The sequence below is a fragment of the Myripristis murdjan genome, chromosome 11, assembly GCF_902150065.1.
Source record: "Myripristis murdjan chromosome 11, fMyrMur1.1, whole genome shotgun sequence".
Classification (NCBI taxonomy): Eukaryota; Metazoa; Chordata; class Actinopteri; order Holocentriformes; family Holocentridae; genus Myripristis; species Myripristis murdjan.
Window position 1 is genome coordinate 20539977 of NC_043990.1, and position 22369 is coordinate 20562345.

Here is a 22369-nt window from a genome sequence, read left to right on the forward strand (position 1 = left end):
GGCCGGATAGGCTCTGCGCTCGCCTCTATCTCGGCTCCCGTTTTGTGTGTTGGGGGGATGGGGCCGTGCCGAGGATGAGAAAGCTCTCGTGGTGCAAATATTTACCACTTGACTAACTAAAATATTTCTTCCCGAACTGGACTTCCCTCGCTCTTTTTGTACAGAGATACTTTCGGGCCACGTATGTGTTTGGGAGGCATACGGGAACAGTAAAGTGGAGTACCCGTACGTCCACGGCACACGCTTAAATCGACAAAATGTATTCCTCTGCTGGAGGTAAGTTGGCCAGTTAGCGTGAGCTAGGCAGTGCAGCTAGCTCAAATCCAGCGATGGTCCCAGCGCTTTAATGCCTTATTTGTGCATAGTGCGAGGCATCGCTGAAACAAAGCACCCGTTTGGTCCTTCTGTGTCGTTTCTTAGTGCAAAGCCCAAACGATCCTTTGCATAAACACAGTAAGTCCACTGGAAGCAGCACTCATAACTAACGTTAGTAGGGAATAGCTGTGCTAGCATCCAACAAAAACAAGCTCCGGCTAACTAGCTAGCTTTGCCACATTCCCCGACCTTGTTATTGTTAGCAAACTTTCCAGCCTAAATACTTCGTGTGGCGTCGATTATCAGGCATATTTCCAGTTAACTTTGTGGATTTCTGCGATTTTAAATCGGTATAGTGCGGTTATGAAGCGTCTCCCAGTTGAATATTTAGCTACCTCGATACATAGTGTTTAGCGACCTAATCTCATCGTCAATCCATGCTAGCCATAGCTAACCCTACTGTTAGCTAACTTTTATGGTAACTGAACTTACCTAACATGTAACACATTTTCATGCGGGCATTGTGGAATTAACACGATCGGATTACGGAAAATTATGCAACTGATGTCAAAAACTACTTTGATGAAGTCGACCAGCTAATGCGAATTGGCCCCATTTTAGACATTAAGTTTAACGGCTGCCCCACTTGGCTAGTAAACCCACACAGGGTTGTCCAAATTTATAGGCTTTATTTATAGTCTCATTTATAAGTTCTTGCTCTCATGCTTAGACCGTCGTAATTGATTACATATTGTTCTTCCAGTGTTCTTGTTTTTGTATAGTTGGAGTAGCTAAAAATACCAAACAGTGGGCTTTTCCTTTTTCATTCAGCTGATTGTTTTAGTGTTTATTTGTTATGGTGCATTTGGACCAGCCATATTCCCTGCCCTCTCTAATGTGACTGATTTTGCAGAATAGAAAGGAAAATGACTGGCTTCTGGAAGATCAGATGCCAGGTTGCTTGACTGTGTGTGTGTGTGTGTGTGTGTGTGTGTGTGTGTGTGTGTGTGTGTGTGTCTTGATAAGAGCTTTGGAAAGTCGCCCTTGGTTGTGAGTGATGGTGTGTGGATGCAGATAAGAGAGCTAGGCTTACTGAAATGAAGCAAGAAAGCACAGACAGAGCTGAGCAGTGCCATGTGCTTTGCTTGTCCATCAGCTAAGTTACATAAATAACAATGTTAATTTCATAAGACAGTTAAATATAGACTGTTGACCTGTATAAATACACGCATGTTAGATGTTTTGCCATTCTGTTTACAGCAATCCCCAGCATATGTGAGACCCAATGGAAAGTCTGAGAAAATATAACATGTAATTTTTGTCTTCTTTAGCTGCTGAGATGCTTGAGGGACCCCTTTCATCTGGGTCAATAGGCTCTGGTAAGCTTTTTCCATATTTGGACTTTGAAGCCGAACACTGGACCTAGCATTGGTCCCAGTGTAACTCATAACAAGTGTTTTTTTTTCCTTCCTTCAAGCATCACAGAGCAGTCAGAGTCATACAATATATCCTCCTGGCTGAATAATGAAATTGCCTAGGAAATAGGGCACAGGTGATTTGTCCACATAGCTGAGATTCTGAATAAAATACTACATCACAGTAGATAGCCAATTTCCTCCAAATCTATCCTAGTTTGAGTTTTGAATGGTTGTGTACTTTAATATATCAAAGGGTATTCAATAATCACCCCCCGGATATTACTAGGTTTTATGGGTGTTATTCTGTTTGAGTGAGTAGAGCTGTAGGACAAAGATAAGGTGCCAAAGGGAGTGTGCTCTTGGAGCCCCACTACCTTATTGAAGTTGCAGATATACGGATACTCGGTTCAACAAGGTCAACCAGTGTTGAAATGTTTATATGCATCTTCTGCTCACTAATAGCACGAAGCATGACTGAACACATTAAATGAAAATCTTCAAGTGCAAGATAGGCAGGTTCTGCCTTGCAATAGAGTATGTACATTTGCCTTTGGTTGAAAGTTCAATCAAGGTCATTCTTTGTTTATCAGCTGTTAATGGATTAGTAATGGGATTATCAAAGATCTTGGGAAATGCCAGTGGTGTCTATACTGTGTGATCCTAAACACTTAATATGTTGTTTTCCTTTCTTTAACCCCTCTAATTTAGACCCCCCATCTCCCCCAGTGCCAGAGTATGTGTTCAAGCCGCCATCACGGCCAGACTTTGGCACCATGGGCAGGACAATCAAGCTGCAGGCTAACTTCTTTGAGATGGAAATCCCCAAACTAGAGGTGTACCATTACGACATTGACATCAAGCCTGAGAAATGCCCCAGGAGGGTCAATCGGTAATGCATAAGTGTATATTTCTTTGACCACCATGTTTACACCTTACAAACTGGAGATCACTGGCATTCTGTCTGCGATGCTGTCTCAGCAGTGTGGTGATTTTCTTGTTTCATTTTTTCTTTTGACAGGGAAATTGTGGAGCACATGGTCCAGCACTTTAAAACACAAATTTTTGGGGATCGAAAACCTGTATATGACGGGAGGAAGAATCTCTACACAGCCATGCCCTTGCCTATAGGCAGAGACAAAGTAGGTCATTTTGGTACAGCCAAGCAACAAACACAATCACCACTTGTGGGGAAATTGCTTAACCTATGTTTGTGTATGTGAGCCATTAAAATGCGATTTAAAAATGGCATTCAGGACAATATCACCGCATTCCCCGCATTCTGACCTCTTCCTATCCCTTCTACCACACAGGTGGAGCTTGAAGTGACCATTCCCGGTGAAGGCAAGGACCGCAGCTTCAAAGTGGCCATCAAGTGGGTGTCCTGTGTTAGTCTGCAGGCTCTGCACGAGGCGCTATCGGGACGGCTACCCAACATCCCCTTTGAGACCATTCAAGCCCTGGACGTGGTCATGAGACATTTGCCCTCTATGAGGTCAGTCTTTTATTGTTGAACATTGACTCTCAAATGGTTGCAGGATATTGTTTTCTCTCATATACAGGTTGTGGTTGATGACATATTTGTGTTAAAATAAATGTAGTTAGGAAAGAATGGCCAAGTTGGTACTTGCACTACTGATAGTGGCTTCAGGTGCTATTTGGAAACATCATATTTACTGTAAATACTAGAAACGCATGAACACCCACTTGAACTCATTGGGAAATATTGATGATGCCCAAGTTTCTGAGGTGTGACGTATCATGAAAACAAAAATGGGATAATTAAAAAGTTGCTAAAATGAACAATAGTACATACTAGATTCACAGTCTATGCGCTTCATTCAGCTACTGATCTAAAAAGCAACTCTAGAATATTTGCTTTTTGTGAATATGTAGCAAAGTCAGGTTTTGAACGATCTGTTTTTTTCCCATCAGGCTGCTATGGTTAACTGATAATTACAACCACAGCACTTGAACACTAGCCAGGTTGTAAGGAGTTCTGAGTTTGGAAATCACAGCTTCCAACTTGCACTGTAATTCACACAGCCACATTCACCATTCTTCAGTTGTGTCCTGAGGTCTTTCACAGATCTTCCTCATTCAGGGGATAACATGCACATCAAAGGCTGCTGACCATCTCATTATTTGCCTCATCAGTATTTCCTTACTGCGTTTCTTCAGCCTGTTCCCCTGCCAGCTTCCCATTGCTAAAAAACATGTTAATCAGGTTTTGTCGTCTGCTGATTTCTGTTCCAGGTATACTCCCGTGGGCCGCTCCTTCTTCACTCCCTCAGAAGGATGTTCAAACCCCCTCGGTGGGGGCAGAGAGGTGTGGTTTGGGTTCCACCAGTCGGTCAGGCCTTCCCTCTGGAAAATGATGCTCAACATTGATGGTTGGTTTCATACTATGTGTTTGCCACTTGCATGAGGAGAAGCTCTTTCTGTGAATCTCACTGGCGTGTGCTTGTTTTGCAGTTTCGGCCACTGCATTCTACAAAGCCCAGCCTGTAATTGAGTTCATGTGTGAGGTCTTGGATTTCAAAAGCATTGAAGAACAACAGAAGCCCTTAACAGACTCTCAGAGAGTAAAATTTACTAAGGAAATCAAAGGTAATTATAGCAGCCAATGGAGTACTTGCTTGTCATTTTGATTTTTCTTCTCTTCTTGTCCTTTTGATAAGGTCAGAGTTATTTACAAGCCTTTCATTTTATCATTTTTATTCCTCTTGAGTGTTTGACCCTGTGTAGAAGTTAAAAGGCAACTACTGTCACAATTTTATGAAAGTCATATGACAAACTGTATCGTCCTGTGTTGTGATCTAACCAGGTTTGAAAGTGGAGATCACTCACTGTGGGCAGATGAAGAGGAAGTACAGAGTATGCAATGTGACCAGGAGACCAGCCAGCCACCAGACGTAAGAATGCTCTACCCTTGTTCTTTAGTTTTTGTTTTAAATCCTAAGATTTGTAGTAAATCAGTAATAGTTGTGTATTTTAAAAGGTTTCACCTCCTTATTCTTGCATTTGGTATGTAGAAACATGCAAAAATTATGCATCAAAGTCTATTCAGAGCTTGCATTAACATACTTGTATGTGTGTATCCTCCCATCAGGTTCCCTCTGCAGCAGGAGAATGGCCAAACTATTGAATGCACAGTAGCACAGTATTTCAAAGACAAGTACAAGCTGATTCTGCGGTATCCACACCTCCCATGTCTCCAGGTGGGACAGGAGCAGAAGCACACCTACCTGCCTCTAGAGGTATGAAGCTATCCACTGATTTACTTTGGGTAGAGATTGATGTATTTTCATCGAAAGCCACCAGAGGTCCTGTATGTCTTATTTCATGCCTGTGTAGGTGTGTAACATAGTGGCAGGCCAGCGCTGCATCAAGAAGCTAACAGACAATCAGACCTCCACTATGATCCGTGCCACAGCCCGATCAGCACCCGACCGTCAGGATGAGATCAGCAAATTGGTGAGTCCCTCAGAGACGATGGTAGTGGATTGTTAACCGGAGATACTTCAGTTGAATATAAAGAAACATGAAGCAGTGTGTCTGCAGGCCCCAAAAGCTTTAAATTCTCGAATATATATTGTTTATCTAAACTCAAGCCATTTACATTTTGGTCAACAATACAACTCAAATAAAGCACTTTAAGTCTTAAATTCAGTTTTAGTTGTCTTGTCTTGTCTTGTCTTTAGTTGTCTTAGTTGTGATTGATTTCTTATTGCGTCAATGTTTTTGTTGTGTTTTCCAGATGAGAAGTGCCAACTTTAACACTGACCCTTATGTTCGGGAGTTTGGAGTGATGGTGAGGGATGAGATGACAGAAGTGAACGGCCGCGTATTACAGGCACCTTCCATTCTCTATGGAGGCAGGGTATGTTGCTCACCAGGGATTAGATGTGTCGATGGTGATCAAAAGATAGCATGCTGATCATCTGTGCAGCTACAGCACATTCCATTTGTTGTTCCAAGATTCAGTGAAAATGACTTCTTGCTGCTTCATGTTGTGAGCTGCCAGCAATCCAAGTCTCCTGTTATCATTTGTAGAACAAAGCAATAGCTACACCAATCCAGGGAGTGTGGGACATGAGGAACAAGCAATTCCACACCGGCATTGAGATCAAAGTGTGGGCCATCGCTTGCTTTGCCCCGCAGAGACAGTGCACTGAAATTCTGCTCAAGTAAGTGTCACAGTGCATTCATAGAATGCATGTTTTTCATCATGCTGTGCCTGTGTGGGTAGTCTGGATTTCAAGTGGTCATGTAGGTGTGACTTCCTAGGGTTTGTTCACAGGCAGGCCATGACTGGGGGATGATTTCAGTGTAAAACTGAGAAAATGTCTTCATCTTGCACATTTCAAAAGCAATATTGAAAGTGAAAATTTGGCCCATGCTGCTAGAGACATGAGATCTGCAGACCTGAGATCCATGTACCTTTTTTATTCATGCTTCTCATGTTTTTCAGTACTTGTGGGATGCTGTGTGACAGTTCAGCTCTTTACATTTCCCAACAAGAAAATAAAAAAACACCTCAGCTAGTTATTAGTTCCAGTTCTTTTTTACTAATGCTTTGGGCGAATGATGGCTCAAACAGTCATTCAGTCAGTCATCAAACAGTTCAGTCTCTTAATACAGTGTCAAAGATCCTATCGATCAGGACCAGATTGACCTGTCTGCAACTTTTAGCCCTCTCTCAGCCTGCTCAGCTGTTGCCTAATAGTTAACCAACCTGCTATTGCAAACCAGTTGTTTATTAAGTGTATTGAGAATTTTTTTAACCTTGCTCATGATCCTAGGCTTGTCTGCCTGGTCATTACGCAAAGAACGGGCATTCATAGGCAAATATTAGTTTGAACATGGATCTTTAGTAACAGAAACTGATTAACTATGCTGTATAATTTTACAACAATTAATATAAAACTTCCTGTGTTTATTTCTCTGTTTCAGAGCATTTACAGATCAGCTGAGGAAAATCTCTCGGGATGCGGGGATGCCGATCCAGGGTCAGCCTTGCTTCTGTAAGTACGCCCAGGGAGCCGACAGCGTGGAGCCCATGTTCAAACACCTCAAATACACCTACCAGGGCCTCCAGCTGGTGGTGGTCATCCTGCCAGGGAAGACGCCAGTCTATGGTAAGGAAGCCATACAAGGCTTAAACTCTCGGTAGCCTAGGCCCATAATTTTTTTAACCTGTATCATCTTCTGTTACACACCAACACTGACATTCCCTTGTTGTCCCGTTTTCTGTGTTTTTTGGGTGCATTTGTTGTAGCTGAGGTGAAGCGTGTTGGTGACACGGTGCTGGGCATGGCTACACAGTGTGTGCAGGTGAAGAACGTTCAGAAAACCACACCTCAGACCCTCTCCAACCTCTGTCTGAAGATCAATGTCAAGCTGGGCGGTGTCAACAACATCCTCCTCCCTCAGGGCAGGTAAGTGCAACCTTTCCAATGAAATGAAGTTGGAATCGAAGCTTACGTCACTCTTTGAGGCTTATCATTGAATTGCATTTTATATATGTATGTGTGCGTATGTGTCATCAACCTCTGCTGGAAATCACTGCATCTTGGTATCTCGTGTCTGAGATATGTCTAGTGATATGTTGCTAACCGTCCACTCTGTCTTTGTCCCAGGCCTCTGGTGTTCCAGCAGCCTGTCATTTTCCTTGGTGCAGATGTGACACATCCGCCTGCAGGAGATGGGAAGAAGCCCTCTATCGCTGCTGTAAGTAGGATCACATCACACAGCAGCATGGCATGAACATCATTATCTTCCATAAAAGAGCGTGCTCAGTAATTGGAATACATTAATAAATCCTTTTCACAGCAGTCATTTTGACATGAAATAGCAGGTAAACACAGGTGTTACTTATGGCGTTAATTAAGATTCTGTTCCATTTAGGTCTTACAGAGCCAGTGTCCTCCTGCTGCACTGAAAAAACTCTGCTACACTTACATGGGACAGACTCTTGATTAATGTCATGAGCAATGCATGTGCTTACCCCATGTGCATACCCATCACAACTCCCCTCAGCACTGTGTGTTTGTTTACATGCCTGGTAGCTGATGCTGTTCCGTAGTGATGCATAGATGTAGAGTTAATTCCATCAGTTAGCAAGCTTGAGCACTCAAATTGTGGTGAGCCACTTCATTCATTTTGGAGAAGAGCAGTCCTAGTGAAGTGCTTATTCCTGCGACAGGGAAGGAGCTGATGGGTCACACTTGGAGGATCTATAACACTCTTATGGATGGCAAGATGACAGATGATCACCACCTGTCAGAGGGTGTAACACGAATGCAAGAATCCTTTGGACAGTTGCAGGGATTTTAAGATAGAGTCGAGGGCTTCTGTTTTATTTTGTTCTTGAATTTGTAACATGATTTAATAATCTGTTTTCATTCTTTGTTTCTAATTGTACCTACATGATATTTGCTTCCTTCCAGGTGGTCGGCAGTATGGATGCTCACCCCAGCCGCTATTGTGCTACAGTGCGGGTCCAGCAGCACCGCCAGGATATCATCCAGGACCTGGCCACAATGGTGAGGGAGCTGCTCATCCAGTTTTACAAGTCCACACGCTTCAAGCCCACTCGTATCATCTACTACCGCGATGGCATTTCTGAGGGCCAGTTCAACCAGGTGAGACACACACACCGCTCTCGCACCAGACTAGTGGGATTCAGGAGGGTCAGTGGGGAAAGTCAAGAATATGGCTGGGAGATGGGTCACACTGTGCTGTGCTTGTTGTGAAAATGGAGTGGTGAACTTGTGTTGCTGTGTGTCTGGAGCATGCACTCATCCACCATATTGAACACAGAATTTAAACATGTCTGGTGTCGATGAATTACCTCCTACATCAATGCTGAGCATGTTAAGTCTTTCTGGTGATTCCCTCTTTTAAAACCAGTACCTCTAAACGAATCACACTTGAGTTTTGAGGTCCTTCAGATGTCCTGCCATGTGCACCTTAAGCATTTACTATTTAATTTGGAACGCCTTGTAGGCAATAGAGTCCAGGGCATTCTTTATACGGTTGTGAGGAAGACAATATATGAGATGTTCTTTTTAATTTTATTCACAGCTTTTATTTATTAGTTCATCATTACATTTTTTAATGTTGACATATAAAGTCATTTTTAAGTATTTTTATGTTATTGATGTATATGGCGACAGAGATGTGAGTTCAGTTATTTAGGAATTGGCAGGAAGTACAAAAGTACTCTCAAGTAAACATTTGTAATGTATCTTGAAAACGTTTGTTGCACGTTAGTTATAATGTGCAAAAAAAAACAAAAAACCTCCAGCCAAGGGGTTATCAGCAGCAGCCTAGTGAAAAACCACAGGCACATTATTTGTAGTACGTCAGAGACAAGCAGCATCAACAGTGTTCACTATGCTGCCACTTCAGGTCAGCTTCAAGTATTCAGTATATGGGTCATGACAAGTTCAACAATGCACCACTGCCTCAACAGAGAGGCATTTGAAATTGAGTCTTGTGCATTGGTTCAGGCGTCACTCGCAATGCTTACATTGTAATTATCATTGACAGTGGTTATGTGGCTCACTGGAGCCTGCACCTTACTTACAGAGGCCATTTGTCCCAGTGCATAGGCTTGAGAGCTTGGCTTGCTTGTTGCTTGCTGGTGAGTGAGTGGGTGGGGGGAAGGCAAGTAGCCAAACACTGGAAGAGCTGCTGTTACACTTGTTCAGTGAGTGTTGATGGGGAAACTAGTGGGTGGTTCAGTTTACTTGAACCAGTATGTAGCATTGCAGGTTCTGTGTGATCTGAGTTCTACAATGATTCGATCAAAATGATTTTTTTGTTTTTATTACCCAGCACTATCTTACACAAAACAGACATGGGTCGGCATATTGTGATATTCCTGAGTCATGTGTAAGAAAAGGGTTATAGATTTCAGTGAGAGATAAGCAGCAGTGTTGTTTACTCAGTGAGAGTGATTAAAAAGGTCTAGTTTCAGTGTCTTAATTTCCTATATTTGTGTCAGTATGAATTATGTATATGTAGAATGCAGTTGATCTCTTTTTCTGATTAACTCTGTGTTTTCCTTGTGAGTTCTCTGAGAGAGTGTTAACTTTGATTCATGTTCATTCATGTTCAGGTTCTTCAGCACGAGCTGTTGGCAATCCGCGAGGCCTGCATCAAGCTAGAGAAGGACTACCAGCCTGGCATCACCTTTGTGGTTGTGCAGAAGAGACATCACACCAGATTGTTCTGCATGGACAGGAATGAGCGGGTCAGTAGTGTTAAGTTTCCTGCTCTTCTTCACTAATCTAACTTTGATTTATAATTCAAGCAATGCTACAGTTATTGTTTTTTTTCCAAAATATTTTCAGAAGGCAACTTATGTGTTGAATCTTTGTTTTCTCAATAAAAAGAAGTTTGCAGTGTATGCCATCTTATGAAGTAATCCTAACATACATGACTTGAATTGAGGAAAAGTCTAATTTTACTTGAATGAAACCCCTTTTGAAATATTTTGCTATTACTGCAGGTTGGCAAGAGTGGCAACATTCCTGCAGGCACCACAGTGGACACCAAAATCACTCATCCGTCAGAGTTTGACTTCTACCTTTGCAGTCACGCTGGCATACAGGTAAAATCTGCACTGGGATTCATTTCCATTGTGCCAATGAACTCAGCATTTGATCTGAATTGATATTCTACATATGAGTTAAAGCAACCCAACAGTCTTGACATATCTGAGGATGGGGTATCAAAAGGTGGGCAGGGAATCAGTTTACATGTCCCACATAGCTGGATTTTTGATAGCTGGGCTTGAAACAACACTGATATCTCCTCCTATTGATGATCATGCCAGCAATTAATAATGCCACCAGGAAACACACTGGTTATTGATGATTGGGTGTTAGGCAGAGTTTTGTGGGTGTAACAGCCTAGGGATAGAAGCTATATCTGCATCTACATGTCCTTGCATGAATATTTTTGTGATTCCTGTCCGATGGGAGCAGAGTAAACAGGCAGTTACTGCTGTGAGTTGAGTCTGTGATGGTGGTGTTAGCCTCTCCAAGGCACCATGTGTTATACATATCCTCCATAGCTGGTCGCTCTGTCCCTGTGATGTTGTGGGCAATGCTGATAACTCCCTGTGGGGCCTTCTGGTCAGCTTTGGAGCAGCTGGCGTAATTGCACCCCTTATTATGCACTGATCTCTCTGTTCATTCATCTGTTCAACCATCACACGTCATATCTCATTTGGCTGGATTTTGATGAAACTTTGAGAAATAATGTAATTGCACTGATTGGACCAAGGGAGTCACTGCAATTACAGGTTAGAATAAAAAACGTTTATAAACATTTATTCAAGAGCATTTCAAGAGTAATGTCCTCTCTTCACTTATTCCTTTATGATAAATATGGGACTGCACAACATGACATACTTGTTACTGATCGGCTCAGATGGATTGTGTCTTATTTTGGGGGAGGACATGTTAGCTTTGCCTTGCACTAAAGCAACACCCGCATTACTATTCCTCGCAGGGCACAAGCAGGCCATCTCACTACCATGTGCTCTGGGACGACAACCACTTCACTTCGGATGAGCTGCAGGTCCTCACCTACCAGCTGTGCCACACCTATGTGCGCTGCACCCGGTCAGTCTCCATCCCAGCACCAGCCTACTATGCCCACTTGGTGGCTTTCCGCGCCCGCTATCACTTGGTCGACAAAGAGCACGACAGGTAAGGAGCTGGATTTCCATTGGCCAAGAGGGACCCTCAGAGGTTCTTGAGGGGTTTCCAGTCAGTCCCCACAAGACTGAATACTTAAGTGTAATTTTTTTGTAGTTTCACTATAATTAACTAGAAATAACCCCTATTAGAGAATGTACAAGATTATCTCTTTTAATCATAGGCCTTTAATTCACCTGACCACACACAGTGGAGACAGTTGTACAAATCAACAATGACACAAAAATATTTGAGAACTTCTGCCGCAGAGTGTGTTTGTAGGTTCATAATGGCATTTTTTGCTTATTTTTGCTGTTTTAGTGCTGAAGGCAGTCACACATCAGGCCAGAGCAATGGGCGTGACCAGCAGGCCTTGGCCAAGGCTGTTCAGATCCACCAGGACACCCTTCGCACCATGTACTTTGCCTGAGTATGCAGGTTGGCGGGGGTGAGATCCCACTGCTGGAACCCAGTACACCTCCCTGCCTCACTGTCAGGTGTAGATACATCACAGTGGTCTCAAACAGTGAATTCCCTACCCAGCAGGCCTGTCAATTTTCCAGTGTTTCCTCAATCATATAAGCCCACATGTGCAAGCCCCTAACCCACCCAAACGTTCTAGCGATTAGACTGTAAAGTTTAAAAAAATCCTCTGTATTGGGGTTTGGATGGCGGAGTTATTACTGGTATTTACATATTGTGAATTAGTGTGTATTTGTAAATGTCATGGGGTCATGTGTTTACAAAGTATGAGTTAAAGGTAGAGAGGTTTGTAGACTGACAGAAGAAATCTACCATTTCTACACTAGTGGGCAGTATCATTCTATAATGGGTGTGGTTTAGACTTCAGAAGAACCCATCCACTTTATCTTTCTCCTGTTTTTATTCTATTTGATAGGGGCCTGGTGCTTGAACAGAGGAGGGGGCATCAAAAGATCGGGAGCGGGGGGCACTCACAGTTCATAGGCCCAATCATTTTGTTCCTCTGACAAACATTATTTATCAGCCAATCAAAGCAAAGTGCACTGACCAGAATGGATACTTTAATCAGGACGAAAGTACTTAATATATCGAAGGTTGCGTCTCAAATCCTACTTTAAATTCTCACGTAGGGCACTATGTGAAGAAAAGTGCCATTTGAGACCACCATTGTGTTGACATTTTTATGTACAGCTATGAATCAAGTGGACCGCATTTGCTGGGTTTTTCAGTATTTGTCCTTGATTGACACTGGTGACCAACATGTTTTTATGTCAGGTTTGCTGACAAACATCAGATTTGTATATGACCCTTTTAAACCAACACTTATTTTATTTTAGAAGAGGGCCTTTAATTTTGATGAGATTGAAAGAACAGCAATTTTCTGCTTTCCTGCCTCGCTTCTTACTTGGAATTCATTAAGTTGCATCACTTATCTTTTTCCCATGCTGCCGAGAAATGGTTGGGACTGGCTCCCGACAAGGACACCTTTCAAGTGTACTCTGAGCCGTGTTGATACGAGAATACATGATACAGACATCTACATGGGGGAACAATAATGAAATCTTGCGTGTCCCCATCTGTTTTTATAGTCTCGCTATTTTAATTTTAATCGTTTTTGTAATGAATATGCATGTAGATGACTCATATTTTTTAGACGTTTAGGTATTTGTGATAATTGTTTATTTTTTTTCTTTTAGACACATTAACCCTAGTTCTGTTTTTTTTATATATATATATATATATGGCAGCAAAATAGTCTCTCTGCAGTGTCATTGTCAGAACTGGATGTTGGTCTGGCAACTTAGTATCCAGGCGTTTGGTACAGTAGAATGAGACCTGCAACATTTGCCTCTGTTTCAACAGAGCCTGGAGTGAAGAATGACAGAGTAAAATTTAATTGATCAAGATTCCCTAAGTCAATTTCATTATAGTGGTTGCTCCATGAATTAGGAGCACTTGTGGCCACACAAAAGCTTGGATTTTATGCAAATGATTTTTTGTGAGTCTTTATAGTATGCAGAATTGTTGATTATAGGGTATATTTTGAATAAGCTTTCAGGGGAGACTGATAAAACTATTATAGAAGCAGTTTTTTAAAAAATGACTGGCCCATATGTACTCCAAATTAACACTGTCTATTTGTATACACAGAACTTAAAATGCAAATGTTCTATTGCCTTCCAAGTCTGTCGCTGATATTGTACTAATAACTCTAGACATTTCCTAGCTTCCCATCTAAGTTTTAAGTTTTACTACTTACAGGTTAAGTTGGCGAATGTTCATATAGTCTTGATTGGAGGGGAATAATCTCTATTTTCTAACTATGCATTGTTTTTAACCAAGAGATTTAGCAGTGGGGTTTCTCTCATGAATTTGGGTCATTTATAGAGGTAGCTAATCAGGGCTTTTATGTTTGTTTGTTGTTGATGTTTTTTTTTGTTTTTTTTTTCCTTTGCATTTTTGCATTTAGTAGCGTTTCTTAGTGCTTATTAGTATCTTCATGCCTTTGTAACGGTGTGAAGGTTTAATGTCCTCATTTGTATTGTTGTAGATTTTATAGCACAAAAATTGGGTATATCCTTTGTAACACACAATCTTTCTTAGCCAAACAAGATTACAAATTTTTACATGAGTAATATTCAAAAGAAATGGAAGCACAAAAGGACATCTTGATTCTAGGTGCTAGAAGTTTTCACTGTAAAGCCACCTTAAATCCTCACTGGACTGGTCCAAGAGGCTTTTAACTTGTTAGACATTATGCGAAAAGATGCGTAACCATTTTAATCTCCCTCAATAACCTCTTTTGTTACCCTTGTTCCTCATTACCTGTAAACTAACTCGAAATCCGACTGACTGTGTTTGTGGGGCATTCTGAAAATCATGTACTTGATATTTACTGTTATGATGTCAATATTGTTCTTATCGGTGCTGGTCTCACAACATGTAAATTTGGATGCACTTTTGATAGCAGAAAGTTGGTATGATGCGACTTCTATAGATTTTTGTTTCTCAATCGAAGCAGGAGGCTTGGCCATATTGTGCGACACTGGTGTAATTGTATGGAAATGGCTGTGTGTTCTACCTCTTGTTACCTGTTAAAGTGTTATGGTAACATCACACCGCTGGCCATTTCCTTATAATTACCCCTGCTATCTATCTAATTGGCATCGTTTGAGTCCTGCATTGACACTCGAGGTTTTAAACGCTTGGTATGCATGGTGGTGAGCGTGCTTTCTCAATTTTATGTAGTTTTTGTGTGATATTCATAGGTTTGCTCAAAATGATAACTTCAAGAGAGAAAGTGGTTTCTTTTCTTTTCCTTTTTTTTTTCTTTAAGGGATTTTTTCAAGCATTGAGCTATACGACCAAATTCTTGAAATGTATTTTATATTTATAAGTAGCTTTCCCTCTTTTCTTTTTCTTTCACTCTGTGCGCCAGTGGAATAGCAGTCACCTTGTTTTTCGCCTGAGAATCATAACAACAAATGCAAAGCCCACATCAGGATAATCACAGTAAGGTCACCTGCATATCTTTGATTTGTGCAAAAGGTTTACGGACCATAGTTTCGCTGTTGGGTAGACTGTTAAAAGTTGCTTGCAAGCTTACAAAACCTAGCTAGTATATCCCACTTAAAAACAATCAGCTTGAAAACTGTTAAACATTTATTAGAATCTGTGTGAATTGCTGCAGTGTGCATAGGGTATACAGCAAAGCCTCTGATCAGTCACATTTTAGCACATGTTTTTTTCTTTATGTATTGGTGTATTCTAATCATACATTTGAATTGCTCTGCTCATTCATGACTATGATTGGATTATTATTGGTTATGCTTAGTTAATCAAACATGGAGCCCTATGTCAGGTGAAGCCATGTCATTGGCTCTCTGCATTGAAACATGAATGTCCTCGTCTGTGTGAATGCAGGTCTTTACAAAATGCTGCCACAAGGCTCCACGTTCTTCACTCATCCAAATGTTCAGTCTGCAAATAGTTTCTCAAAGGGATACCTTGACATTTTGGTTTTTGGTGTGAGGATGTTAATCGTGGGGGAAGAAGTTTCTGTACTTGCCATTCAGGCTCCCCAGAATGGCTTGTCGGCATTGTTAGCATTTCTCCTATAAACCAAAAGACACGGCTAGCTTCACTCTCCACACAAAACAGTGAGTGACCCAAGAAAATAAAACGCCAACCTTCAAAACGCCAAGGTATCCTGTTCAACAGACGTGGTTTATACTTGTTGTTACTGCTCATTTATGTTTTACATTACCTTTACCAGCACCTTAGAATACCAGACCTGAATGGCATTGCTTTTCCTGGAAAAAAAAAAAATAATAATCAAATATTTGATAATGTTATTTTTGCACTAAACTTAAATGGACTTTTGTAGCTGTTGCAGTATTGTGAGTGTAGTATTTATCAGGTGGCAAACTGGCAGCTCATGTTTTTTATTGGAAAGGAACAATCGGGGTTGGTGGCTTTTCACGGCTAGCTCACATTGCACAGCCAACACGTCTGAGAGCCTCAATATGTGCACTACCCATTCAGATAGCCACACCCGTTGATCAAGAGGGAATCCACCTAGCCAACCAGCATGCAGAGGATGACTTTTTAGAAATAGCCTGATGCCTTTAAACGTTAGCGAAGGGGTGAAGTCTCAGTGGTTTGTTGTCATTGGTGTTGGTGGGTTTGCCTTTGCACTGCGGTGAGGTAGAAAGGTGCTTTATGCAAAATAAATAAACTGACAGGTATTGTAAAGAACTGATTAGCTGTTGACATTCAGTTTTCTATTATCACACTGCTTGTTGTAGACACAATGCCAAAGTATTGTGTGAGGAAGTGTGCTGGAAGTTAGTATGTGTAATATTACGTTGTCACAGTCCTTGCTCAAGACTGCAATGTGCATAGAGGGGTCATGCTTACATAGGGCCGCATTATGTGTCACATAGAACTAGCTACATATCAATATTTAGATTAAGCATTTCCTTTTTCAAACAGACTGAGTTTATTGTATATAAGCATTGTGAGCCAAATCAAGAATGTGTATGGAATACATGACTTGTGGCCATAGGGAGCTCATCTATGTATGGATACACCAGCCTGGATGAATGTGACTCTGTCTCACAAGGAGCTGAGTGGTAGCCCATGTGCATGATGAGGCATAATAACATTAAAAACACAAAACTCTTTATTTCTTGGAGTGGCCAAAAAAGGAAAGCAAACATTCTGGAGATGCCTGACTTGTCAAACTACACAGCATATCAAAGGCTTATTTATCTAACCAGTTTTTTGTTTTTTGTTTTTTTCCCCCAAAACTACACATGCCCTTATGTTGTGGATATGCTTGAATGTCAATCTAAAAGAGGCTAAGACAAAATTCTTCAGCGTTTGACGATCAGCCTGTTTCCTTTTTTAAGCAAACTTACTGGCATCACATTGTCTTTGAATAAAAATGTCCTATTTTCAAATGACATGAAGCTATATAAGTTGAAATACATCCGTTTATATGTTATATATATATATACATATATATATAACATTGCCCTCTGTACAGTAATATCTCCTCTGCCTCTTCATCTCTTCAGGTATTGCTGACGTAAAGAAACCTCTTGTAGAGTAGAACCTACTTTCTTAGCTCCAAATGTAACAATGAATGTACTTAGAGCCAGGTTGTTTTATTGTATAGGCTGTCCATCCAGTACGTTTCCACTCATGTTCACTTTCTATGCACAGCCTTTTTATTAGCATAACATTTGAATCTAACCATCTTAATTTTTGGTGTTCCTCTTTTTCAATTTATAGGCCTAATGGAGGAAACCAATACATTTTCTTTATGTCATTGAAGTGACAGTTAACCCTAAAACAACATTTGACCCATAAAACATCTTAAGACCGTGTAAAGAGCATGGAACTGTGTGATTTGACACGGAAATGTGATTATTTGAGAGGGTGTACGACCAGGGAAGTACGACCAAAATCTTACAAACTGATAAAATAGGATTTCCCCCCCCACTTTTTTTTATAAATGTTATTGTAAAGTCACGACAGTTAACCGTGTGAGTTTACAAAGCCATAGGGTTATCATGCACTTTAAACAGAATATCATCTGCATAGGAGCTGATAGAAACCTCCTCACTGATTTACATGAGATAAATAGATCTACCGTTCAAATATCTTTCTCTAAATGCTGGCTACTGTACTTTAGGCGGCAAATGTTTCACACTGGTGCAAAGAGTAGTCCTGTTTTCTGTCCTGTAATGCTTGTGTGAGGTGCTGTAACATAAGAGCTGTGTGTGTATATATGATGGTTGCGGTGTAGTGTGATCTTGTTTGCTGTTTTTGGCCTGAGTTGTAGTCGTTGGTCTGATGTTCCTCTTCAGTCTTTGCAGAGTTGTTCTGCAAAATCCCAAAAGTTCCCAGTTGAGTTCACTAATCCGTTAGCACCACGATATTGATGCTCCAGGTATAGTCCTTGACTAGTGACTGCATGACATTAAAATCCTAGAAGCTAAAGCTTTTGTTTGACTGTTGTCTTTTGTCTCTTGTACTTCTACCTAGCTGTCTCCAAACATTATAAATGACCATTAATCCTTTCCATAACACTGTGTTGGCTTCAGCAGGCCCTGCTACCATATGAGAATCCTGTGTCTTTTCCCTTTGTGTGTTTTCAGTTGAAAGAGACAAATTTTTAAGTATCCTGTTGGATTTGGTTGAGTCAGCTGTCGTCATGCCAATGTCCTTTCCTACCCAGAGCCATGCGACACCGGTGTGTGGTCCCTAAAGTTTCTGATGCTAAAGTTTGCCTGTATTGTTGTTTCTAGCTGCAAATTTGATGTATATAGTACAAATTCAAATGGGGGAGCGGCAAAATTGAAGAAATGCCCCAAAGACTGGAGGCAGTCTTAAATCAGACCTTGACAGATTTCCATCGATGAAAACTAAGAAAACTGTTCTCAAGCTTCACCAAACTAAAACAATACCATCCAGCTGATTTACATGCATTCAGTCATGCAAGACTGATGTAATTTGTATTATGGAAAGCGTTTTTTAGAGCTGCAACGACTAGTCGAATATCGATTAGTTGCCAGTTATTAAATTAGTCGCCAGCTATTTTGATAATCATTTGTTTGAAGTCATTTTCAAAAAGAAAATTTCCAGATTCTCTTGATTCCAGCTTCTCAAATGTGAATATGTTCTGGTTTCAAAACAAGACATTTGAGGACGTCACCTTGGGTGTGGGAAAATGTGTTCAACATTTTTCACCATTTTCTGACATTTTATGGACCAAACAACTAATCGAATAATCAAAAATAGTCGGCAGATTAATGGCTAATAAAAATAACCATTAGTTGCAGCTCTACAGTTTTGGGCTATGTTTTCTTTGGGCGTCTTCAGAACGACTTGGCTTTTTATTTACCAACTTGGAAAAACTACCTCAGAGCGGTGTCGGGTGCTAGCTAATATTAGTCCTGATTTTTAATGGCAACAAAGACAAAAACTGCAGTGACCAAACCAACACAAGCCAATATTGTGTGTGAGCATCATTCTCTCTTGAACCTTGGTGAGTGGAAAACCTTGGGATTATGGACGATTTGTTTTTAGGTTGTAAAAGTTTAGAGGACCAAATTTTGAAATTGAAGCTCACTTCTCATTTGTATGTCCTGTTATTGTTATTATAATTGTTATTATCATTATTATTATTTTTAAAAACACAGTAAAGACAAAAACAACCCACCAGTGCTCAGCAGAATCTGGTACTTGTTCATGTGGCAATATAAACTGTAGTCATGACTGGATTATATTCTGACAAATGTGCCATCGTATTTGCTATTTACTATAACAATGCGTTATCGATGTTCCTCCAAAGTGTTGGTGGTGTTGAGGAATGTTTTTTGCGGCGGTAAAGGAACCACTCTTGTTGGAATGTTGTATGTACAGCAATAATGTCTGCGCGTGGGTAATGAATTGTTGGTAATTATTTGGCAGTCTTGACAACGGTCTGTCCTCTGCCAGCAGGTCAAAGCAACTCTCAGCAAGTGTAAGATTTAAAATTAGCAAGGCAGTACTGTGCAAACTGATAGATTAACAGAGTTCAGTGTCTGGATTAAGCAACAGGGCTGGTTTGCTTGAAATCGTAGTCTCCCTGGAGATCTGCTGGGTCTTAGGTCTGCGTAGTTGTGTTCTCATGATGTGTCGTTGCCTAGCGGTGTCATAATCTTTGGAACCAGCTCTTGTTTTTTTTTTTTTTTTTAACAGAATGTAGAAATCTTGAGGTTTAATACTGGATAGAGCCACTCCAAGTGATCAAATGCCTGCGTTTCTCTGCCATGTTACCCTGTACTGCAATAAAACCAGGGAGGTTCTCCCGGTCTATTACTCAGTTAAGCTCTGCTTCTCCTGCAATCTGCCAGATTCAGTACCGTTGTGATAAGGTTGAAACATGTAGTGGTTGCATGCGACAATTTACAAAGGGAATATACACATTTGAACATACTTTGCAATGCGTCATGACATTGTGACTTCAATGAAAGGTACATATGAGGTTGTGTGGCAATTAACTTCAAATTCTTGTCATTTCTGTCTGAGCTGAAAACATCCAGTGTTTGTAGTCATTTTATGTGTGCCTTTTGTAGGATCTCTTGTCCATCTCCCCCAACGTTGGGTTTGCCAGTCCTTTTTCTATGTAGGATTGACAAAATAGACAGCGCCACATAAAAACAATTTCCATTTTAATTATCATGCAACCTTGAGTGTAGATGCTGCATAGAACGATCAGTATTTGTGTTTTGCACTTTCAAAGCAGTCTCAAAAAAAAAAAAAATCGCCCATTTGAGGTCGGGCAGAAAGTAAAAAGTAACTGACGAGGTATTTTATGGTATCAATAGGAATTATAAGGAATAATATGACTTTGAAGAGCTTTTCTAAAAAGGTTAAGATATATATCTATATATATTCATGAAGTACCTCATAAGCCTGATATATGCTGCATTGACTTTTTTCTTTTTTCTTTAGCGTACTTCATATTGTCCAATAAAATTTTAATTTTCCCCTTTGGGAGGTTTGAATGTCACCAGAGGCTGTGCATATGCCTTGACCAATTAATCTGATAGAGCTCTATTATACCATGAAAAGATGTAACAGATGAGTATGTTACAACCTGTGGCCAAATGATTGTGTTATTTATGCAATTTGTAATCATGCTTAATCACATCACAATATTTCTCAATTGTAGCCACATGATTTTTTTTATTCTATGTTCCTTTTTCATTTTTGCTTGCATACGCTCGGTGTCTGTGTAGCCAAAAATATTGGGTTTAGGCGATGAAGACTTGATGTGCACCAACCATCTGGCGAGACTATGTGGTTTAATACGACTGTTGACTCAGGTATTGCCATGAAAGGGCTGTATCTGCTTACTGTGTCCCTGTCCCGACCCCTCCCACACACACACACCTTTGTCTTAAAATAGCCTTAGATCTACACACAAGGTACTTTTTTCTATTTGGCCTTAAGAGTTGAACAAATTATGCACTACAATTCCACGAACTTGCCAGAGAGCTTGGTTCCCATTCTGACATTTTTTTCTAATTCATGTCATGTCATTGCCATGTTATCTACCTCCTATGAATGTAGGGGTGGTCCTGGAGTTGTAGTTGACTTCAAAACCCCTTTCCCCCTCTCTCTCTCTCCATTCAGAAATTTTATTCATTTAGGGTAAACTGACACTGACAATCTTGTTTCTTTGCATTTTTCCTTCTTTCAAAAATGCAAAAATATCTCTCCTAACTTCATTCATAGAGCACAGTTTCCAGGACACTCCATTTGTCTGTTTTCTTTTTTTTCCTCATTGGCCATTTTTGTTATTTAAATATTTTTTTAAGTTTCTTTTCATAGTAAGCCATGATGGCAAAGCAAAGTGACCAAAGTCTCTCTTGGCAAAGGCAGCGCTGCACAGCCCTGTGATTTCAAACCTCCCTTCATTTGTGTCATTTGAGCTCAGTCTCAAGTTTGTTTTCCTTATTTAAACCACGGCATGCCAAAACTGAATTTGCTGTCATTCCTATTATGGTGAGGGTCTTTATGTAGCTGATTTAATTTGTTCACATCCACTGCTAAGCTCCTTGTTCCTTGTTGACGTGAAGTATATGTGTAAGCTTTGATTTCTTTACATTTCCTTATTTTTGTTAACAATTATGCTTACAAAACACAAGATATGCTGTAAACCCTGTTAGGACATAATGTGAATACGTATCACTTAATATAGTTCACTCTTTGGCTTGACTGTAAGTTGCATTAATTAATAAAATTGTAAAGTTTCTCCAGTTGTGCTGATGGTTGTGTTTAATTGTAAGTGTTGGTTTCATGCTTGAATTATTTCATTATAATATGTTTTCTTTTACTTGCATTTGCATTTCAAATTTGAATAGTTGCTCAACCAGAAACCTTCCTCACTCATTTCAAGACTCGAGCGACCTCTTCCAAATTCAGTCCACCATAAAAAAAAAAGGTGTTTTGTACTGCCATCACCATTTATTTGGCAAGATCAAGTAAACTAGCAAAATCAAAACAGCAAAATCTGAGATTTTACAGAATAGATGTAGTGCAGCAGAAACTTGATCTTGCCAAATAGTGAGCCTACATAAATGTATGAAAACTGTTACAAGTTGTGTATAATGGTTAATTGATCATTTTTAATGTTTACAATCTCATTCATAACCTAATTATAAACCATTCATAAATCCCCTATAAGGTGACCTTATGTAAGGTGGTAGCCCTATTTGCCCTCTTCATTTCAGGATACCCTTAACCTTTTAGAAATGCACCTGTTGTCATTTTGTGTCACCTCAACTTTGAACATCACTGATGGCCGTGGTTCTAACTTTTTTTTTTTTTTTTTTTTCTAATTTTAAAGCATTTTTTCCCCTTCAACTGTAATGTGCACCT

General features: G+C 40.3%; 1 protein-coding gene across 1 annotated transcript; it reads left to right on the plus strand.

The window, feature by feature from the left end:
- The first annotated feature begins 27 nt into the window (after positions 1-27).
- Positions 28-21743, plus strand: ago2 (argonaute RISC catalytic component 2). The gene is made up of 20 exons (XM_030064345.1): positions 28-276; positions 1647-1694; positions 2442-2622; positions 2752-2872; positions 3044-3225; positions 3987-4123; positions 4206-4340; positions 4558-4645; positions 4843-4990; positions 5088-5207; positions 5491-5613; positions 5787-5920; positions 6687-6871; positions 7012-7171; positions 7373-7463; positions 8183-8377; positions 9859-9993; positions 10252-10353; positions 11259-11458; positions 11768-21743. The coding sequence occupies exons 1-20, from the start codon at positions 258-260 to the stop codon at positions 11874-11876; spliced, it is 2613 nt and encodes an 870-aa protein (XP_029920205.1). The 5' UTR covers positions 28-257; the 3' UTR covers positions 11877-21743.
- The last annotated feature ends 626 nt before the right edge of the window (positions 21744-22369 follow it).

What these genes read in the sequence shown, in the direction of transcription:
- ago2 (XM_030064345.1), top strand. An exon ending in TGCACTGAAATTCTGCTCAA is followed by an intron (nt 5,921 to 6,686) that starts GTAAGTGTCACA and finishes TCTCTGTTTCAG; the next exon opens with AGCATTTACAGATCAGCTGA. An exon ending in GCAGTCACGCTGGCATACAG is followed by an intron (nt 10,354 to 11,258) that starts GTAAAATCTGCA and finishes TATTCCTCGCAG; the next exon opens with GGCACAAGCAGGCCATCTCA.